The 7,165-nt window shown below is 44.4% G+C and overlaps 1 protein-coding gene across 2 annotated transcripts in view; it reads left to right on the plus strand.

Moving 5' to 3' along the window:
- Positions 1-6,760, plus strand: part of LOC103729225 (E3 ubiquitin-protein ligase parkin-like) — a 521,211-nt gene extending 514,451 nt beyond the window's left edge. The window contains exons 4-7 of one of the 2 annotated variants that reach the window (XM_029560679.1): positions 1,541-1,662; positions 2,606-2,703; positions 3,467-3,679; positions 6,599-6,753. In XM_029560679.1, the coding sequence (XP_029416539.1) occupies positions 1,541-1,662; positions 2,606-2,703; positions 3,467-3,626 (380 nt within the window). In that variant the 3' untranslated portion in view covers positions 3,627-3,679; positions 6,599-6,753. Of the gene's footprint in view, positions 1-1,540; positions 1,663-2,605; positions 2,704-3,466; positions 3,680-6,598 lie in introns of both variants that reach the window. The other variant, XM_029560680.1, reaches the window with a different exon arrangement.
- Positions 6,761-7,165: the final 405 nt, after the last annotated feature.

Consider the following 7,165-nt stretch of genomic DNA (forward strand, 5'->3'; position numbering starts at 1 on the left):
AAATCACAATGTTTTTTAATGTATCTTACATTTTTACAAAGTTTTATAAAGTGTTAGGAAAGATGAGTAAACCCACAGCCATCTAAAATGTCTCCCAAGGCCCCTTCTGTAATTTGTGAGGCATAAGGGTGTGAGATCTTCTGTTTTCTCATTGTATTCACACTGTTTCCATCAGACTATATGCATTTGAGGGGTTGAAAGTTTTTTGTAATCGTAAAAATGATTGTTCTCGCTTCTGGTTATAGAATTAAACATTTAAACAGATTTTTTGTCATGACATTTTGTGCCCCACCCCCAGCAACAAGGTAATAATTGAAAGAAATAATTATTAAGAAATTTTGGAAACTTAGAAATCTAGAAAGGTGGTTATTGTACCTGTCTTAGATAGTTTTCTATTACTGTGGTAAAAACATTGACCAAAACCAACTTGGGGAGGAAAGGGTTTATTTGGCTTACAGCACAGTTCATCACCAAGGGAAGACAGGGCAGGAACCCAGGGCAGGAACCTGGAGCACAGACCATGGAGGAACACTGCTTACTGGGTTGCTGCTCTGGCCGGTGCTCAACCTGCTTTCTTATAAAGAGCACAGAACCACCTGCCCAGCGGTGGCACCGCCCACAGTGGGCTGGGCCCTCCCACATCACTCAACCGTCAAGAAAATGCCCCACAGACATGGCCACAGGCCACCAATGAAGGCAGTTCCTCAGCTGAGGTTCTTTCTAACCAGGTGTGTCAAGTTGATCACTAACCCTATCCAGCACAGTACCCAAGGGCATCTATAGTTCTTTTCAGACATGAAAGTGTAAAACCATCCAGAAAGTTTCCCTTGAAGAGTGAGTAAATTGACACTTGGGAGAAATTATCAGGGACATTGTTGACCCCTTAGATTTTTTTAACGTTCACCTTTTACTCTTGAGACTATGCTATTTGAGGGAGTGAACTTCGTCCAGCTAGAGGGACCATTAATGGAGTGCAACGTGTGCATTTCTGCACACAGCTGTTGGATCTGTTAAGCTCCACGGGGCTCAGGACGCTCATTTTATGTGTGACCATTTTGCAGGTAGAAACCCACAAACTGTGATCTGTCATTTAGATTGTGAGGAAAGTGCTGGCTGTCTACAGACAAGATTCTAAGAGGAAAAGAAGTGGAGTCTTCACCCCTGTGTTCAGAGGCGTGAAACAGAGCTCAGGAGCAGTGGATCTCTGTTCCCCGTCCTCTCCAAATTTCGCCAGTGAAGACCACCTTTAATTTCCTGGTGTTGCAAACGCACTTGGCCAGAGCTCTTGGCGGCCGGCTGTTTACTCTGCTGAGCAAGGCGCAGGGTTCTTGGCAAGAAAAAAAGAAAAGACTCAGTCTTTTGAGCATAGAACTAAATTCTCGAAGTTGTTACATGCTCATTGGAATATTCTATTCCACTTACTTCACGAAAAGCTCCCCAGGAGGTGGTTTTTCAGCTGACCTCTAACAAGCTTTCAGAGAGGGTTTCCTGTGTCAGTCTGGATATAGCACTGACTGGGTTCCTCTCTGCTTTCCCCCAGCAGTTAAACCAACCTACAACAGCTTCTATGTCTACTGTAAAGGCCCCTGTCACAGGGTCCAGCCGGGAAAGCTCCGAGTTCAGTGCGGCACCTGCAAACAAGCGACCCTCACCTTGGCCCAGGTAAGGAAGCAAGTGCAGTGTCCTGAGGGGATGGTCACTGCTCAGGAAATGAGTGTATGTATCTCTGCAGAGCTGCGTCACCATGTCTATGATCCTGTGTCATTGTGTTGAAAGTCTAGCACCCTTCTAAGGACTGGAGTTGCTGAAGACACTTGCATTTTCATGTGAAATGCAACTTTGCCTCCTGGATTTCTTTCCATTCTCTAAGTTTAGGTAGTACAAGGCAATCGGCAATTCTCCATTTTTTTTCCAGCCCAGGCCTCAGAAAGGCAGCCTGGAACCTGCTTTTTATAAGGAATGGACTCACTCTGACATGAAATGGAGGCAGCTGTTACAGGGGTTCCACATGATGCCTCAATGGCAGACTGTGACGAGGGCATGGAGGTGGAGGTGGCATTTGGGTTGTCCAGTCAGACCGTGAGGGTACAGGGAGGCGTAAAAGCACAAGTGCTGGACAGGCAGAGAGGAGACAAGGAAAATCTTCATGAACAGGGATACCAGGGTGTTCTTAAAGACTTTGAAGGATACACCAAATAAGGAGATATTATGAATCCTTTGCCTCAAAGCCTGTTACTCAACGTTCTCCCATTCTCCCAGGTTACACTTTAGCTATGGAGGGTAGTCCACTGAGAAGATAGATCTTTTTGTCATAAGCAGCTGTGGTAAACGGCCTTCTGGAGTTTTCATTGGAACAGTGCTCCTGGTAATGAGCTGGCTGGGGTCCAGCACACGTGACTCTTCCCCTGCCCTCTCTATCTCCTTTCTCTACACAGCACCAGCCTCTTTGTTCTGTGCTCTTCCTGATGGCTCCCAGTGGTGATGTCCCAACTTTTGGGACTGTCTTAATGCAAACTGCATGATCAGTTCATTCTTTCCCTGTGTTACCTCGTTGATTTCGTAACAGTACCCTGAGTTAAATGCTGCTACTAATCTTATTTTTCAGTTGAGAAGACCAGGGCTTAAAGAGATTCAGGCATTTATCCAAGAAAACCACAGCCTGTGGAACGGGAGTTTGAATCTGGACAGGCTTCATCTAGGCTGGTACGCTCTGAGGATTTTCTTTTGCTTTTTTTTTTTAGCTTTTTTCCACACAAATGTACATACATACACTAAGGGTCACACGTTTAAAACACGTACAGTGTTCAGGCAGGTGATAAATATGAAGTTAGATATGGGTAACAAGAGCAAGGGGGGCAGATCTTGGGGCAGGGAGAGGATAAGCCCCCTGTCCAGACTATGGCACTGACCAGTCATTGGCAAAACTGTAGGGTGAGACTCACTATGGCTGTAATTTTTTTTTTAATTGAGAGAAATCGTGAATCTGGAATTTCATGTGAAATTTTTCACTTGAAAATATGTTCTGGGGGGTGGGTAGAAAATAAAACAAAGAAGCACCCCCTCCCCAACATAAATAAACACTAGCAGAAACCCTGCAGCATGTCTGGACACATCCAGCCAGAGTGTGGTGGGGACTTGATGGCATGTATTGTACTAGGTGCTTAGCAGAGCCTGGAAAAATTAAGAGAAGCAGTGTGCTATGTGATTAGAAAAATGGCCGTGGGGCCAGAGTCACCCTACAGTCACCCCACATTCCTTACTTCTGTGTCAACTTGGGGGCAACTGTTCACCATTTTAATAGTATCTGTTTCTTGATTGATAGGAAGATTATGTCATATATAAAGTACTTAGAACAGTATCCAGGACATATTTGGAAACGCTAACCCCTCTATTATCATGATTCTGTGATCATTAATCTATAGACTTATATGTGTGTGTATATGTTTATTTGCATTGATGTGAAAAGCCAGACTTTGGCCAGCTCCTTCCAAAGAAGCAGAAGCCTTCGTTCCCTCTACCTCAGTCGTTCAGAGGTGAACCCATTCCCAACTCAGGGCATCACTCCGCATGAAGTCCCAGCAGCCTGTTCTCCTGGACCATTCCGAAGAGAGATGATCTGGTGTTAGGCAAAGGTCCTGGTTCCCGCCCTTCTCACATGCTTTCCTCAGGACCACCCAAGGTATCTGTCTGTCCCCAGCACAGCTTCGATTCTCACACTGTTTGCTATTCTGTGTGTCATTGGCCCCTGTCTTAGGATGTGTCCTAGAGTTGACTGGCTTCTTCTCTAGCCATTACCTGTCCTGAGAGGTGAAACTTAGCTGCACGATTGAGGATCCCATTCATCTCCTGTTTAATGCTCTGTGCAGATATTCCATAGCCTGTTGATATTGCAGTTTGTGCGCCTCCTGTGATCGGATAGGTCCCTGGTTTATCCTCATCCTCTTGCACTGTGTCCTGTAGTGGGGCTCAAAGTAGATAACCCTGAATATTGCATCTGTTTACTTTTTACACGTTGAATCTATAGATCCACACCCTTTAGAAATCCTGCCTGATACTTTACAATCCTGTAAGGATTCTGTGTATAATATGTCGATTTCCTTCCTTACATTTATATTTTTGTATCTATACGTTTCTCTTATTTTTCTGACAAACTTGCAAAGTGATTGTAATTAAGAAATTTCGTGAGATGAGGAAAGAGCCCAAAGACACAGTTGACAAATACTGGAACTGGGAGTGGAGAGGACATCTGCTTTTTTCCCAAAGCCCTAGCCTTCTCTAGGATAGATTGCTTACTGTACAAATCCAGTAATCAATGTCCCATTATCTGACCACTTTCCTTGTACTTAACCATCACTGAAAATACTCTTGGAAAAAATATTGTTAGGGATTTAGGGGAGATGGAAAGAAGGTAGTTGAAAGATAATTTTCCTTCTCTGTATTTCAGCAGTTACTAGATGTAGCGTCGCTGGCACATAGCAGGGAGGATCAGACGTTTCAATGTTGTTATTGAAATGACGGTTCACGTAGCAAAGCTACACACTCAATAGTCTCTTCAGAGAACAGCTCTGGGGAGAAGCTGGCCCGTGGAGCTACAGATCGGCCTGCAGGCTTAAGTGTGGCAGAGATGGAACGGGTCCAGGATTTGGCCACGGGCTGATTTCTATATAGAGAAGATGCAACTCAGGTTTCATTTTTCAGTGCTTTGTAAAAATCAATAGCTTATACAATTTTCTCTGTTTATGAAAAAAGAGAATATGGGATCATCTGTAGGTGACTAGTTACTGAGGAGTGGCGTGCGATTTAAGAATATCTGCAAGACATTTTTACAGAAAAAGAAAAAATAGGATCATTTCAGCCACCTGAGTTCCTTCTGAACCTGCGGTTTCATTTTTCCTTGTCTAGAGAAATCAGTCTGTAAAAAGCTCTGTGTATCGTGCACCTCTTTGTGGTCACCTCTACATTTGTTTCTTTTTAGACGCCCATTCACACTACCAATATGTCTTCAATTCTACTTAAATTGGGCATGTAACAGTGATCACTAACTTGGGCATGTAACAGTAATAGCTTGCATACATGATGCTTCAGTTTAAACCACATTCCACATTAAATGTGTTGTCCTTAAACTGGCAAAGAGGATGGACATTGGCCATTTTTGCACTGAAGGGAAAATGGGCTCCGATGCTTTGACATGACCTTGCGGGTGAGTTGAGAATCAGCTCACACACCAGGTTCCCTTCCATTTCCAAATCAAAATATCCTTTTCATTTCATGGTGACCTTGACCAGGGTTTCAACTACATGGAGCTATCCTTCAGAAATGCAAGTACTTGCGGAGGATGGACATTGGCCATTTTTGTACTGAAGGGAAAATGGGCTCCGATGCTTTGACACGACCTTGCGGGTGAGTTGAGAATCAGCTCACACACCAGGTTCCCTTCCATTTCCAAATCAAAATATCCTTTTCATTTCATGGTGACCTTGACCAGGGTTTCAACTACATGGAGCTATCCTTCAGAAATGCAAGTACTTGCTGGAAAATAGTGAGCACAGCTGATTGAAAAAACATGGCAAGCTTTCAATTTCTCAGCCGCCTCTTCAAAGATTGCCCACTTAGGTCCATGCAGAAATGAGACAGGGGTGTGCACAGCAGGGGTGGCCCTGCACAGCGCTATTGTTTCTGATTGTGTTCCTGAGCAGTTAAATGGTAATTTAAAGTGACTCACGCCGTTCTTTCAAAGATTTCCCTAGCACCTGCTCAGGCCAACAAAAGTAGTCTGAGACACTTTATGACCTTGAACTCTTTGACAGGCCTGGTGAGTTTAGTTAGAGTAGATGCTGTTCTGTGGGCTCTTCACCATCCCCTGTATGCTGCACTAACCCTGACAGGGGTCTCTTCCCAGTGCAGGCAAGGTGCACTGCCCCCTCCCATCGTTACCCTGGGCATTGCCCATATCTAGGTGATCTGGTCCTCCTCTAGAAAAAGCATCGTGTGAGAGGAAGAAACAGGCTCATCTAACTGGAAATAGACTTCAGATATGCACAAGGTATTCCTAGAGTCAAATAAGTTTAATTTAATAACACTTAAGAGGATAGAGCACTTGGAGGAGTGAGGTGAGAGAGCGTGGCCTTGTGGCCCTGGAATATTTGCCCTGGAGCAGAGCCCTTCTGGACAGACCTTCATTCTGATATAGGCTACACAGTACAAATCTCCCCAGCACCCACTTTGCATCACTGGAATTATCCACTATGACCATAGCTTTGTTTGAACTCGTTTGTTAGTCTTAAAATTAATAAGAAACCAGGAGATTGCTGCAGCCAAGAAGTTTGGATGATATTTTCCCCTACAATCACTTTAATTACTTTATCTCAAAAAGAACTTTGTCTTTGCCACTCTAATGAGATAGTCTGCCTCAGAATAGCATTAAAGCTAAAAGGCTTCTGATGAGAAATGGAGCAATAAATAGAGAAAGATGCAAAGTGCCTGGCATGATGGATTTTGTTTAAAATCGGTTTATAGATTAGGCACAATTTATGTGAAAAAATTTATTAAGAAATATAGTCTAAATGTATAATCATTCTAAACTTAATATTTGTTACAGATTAATTGTTCGCCAGGAGTCTGCTTGCTTGGAAAGCTGCCCTCCCATCTTCGTAATGAATTAAACTCTTGGAATATATCTAAGCTTACTTTCAAATTGTAGCATCAGATGTTTCTGCCCAAGTGTGGGTTTCTCCCCTCTGTGCTCTTTGTCATTTTGGTCATCAGGTATCTCAGTTTCTGAAGTATAATGAAGAGTCTCTACAAGGTACTGCTTGGGCTTCAAGTCCCCCAGGACATGTTGTGGATGCCCCAGTGGTATGCGGTAACCACGGCCTGGCTTCTGTGTTGCTACGTGTTGCGCTCTGAGGCCTAGGAAGAAGCTGTCGGCCCGTGGCTTCCTTTCTTGGCAGCTGCACGCTCCTAGCAGCTGAGCACATGCAGGGCAGGCATCTGCAGTGGAGCGGCTGGGCAGCGCTGGGCTTGCCTCTGCCTCTCACCCACAGGCTCCTGCCTGAGCTTCCTCCTGGCTTCAGCTGTCTTCTGCCCTCTGCCTCCTTCCATGTTTGGCTGTGCTCTCCTCCACCCTTAGCTCAGTACCTTTCGGTGGCCTCTCAAGGGGAAATAC

This window comes from Nannospalax galili, unplaced genomic scaffold (assembly GCF_000622305.1).
Source record: "Nannospalax galili isolate Female #2095 unplaced genomic scaffold, S.galili_v1.0 scaffold372, whole genome shotgun sequence".
Lineage (NCBI taxonomy): Eukaryota > Metazoa > Chordata > Mammalia > Rodentia > Spalacidae > Nannospalax > Nannospalax galili.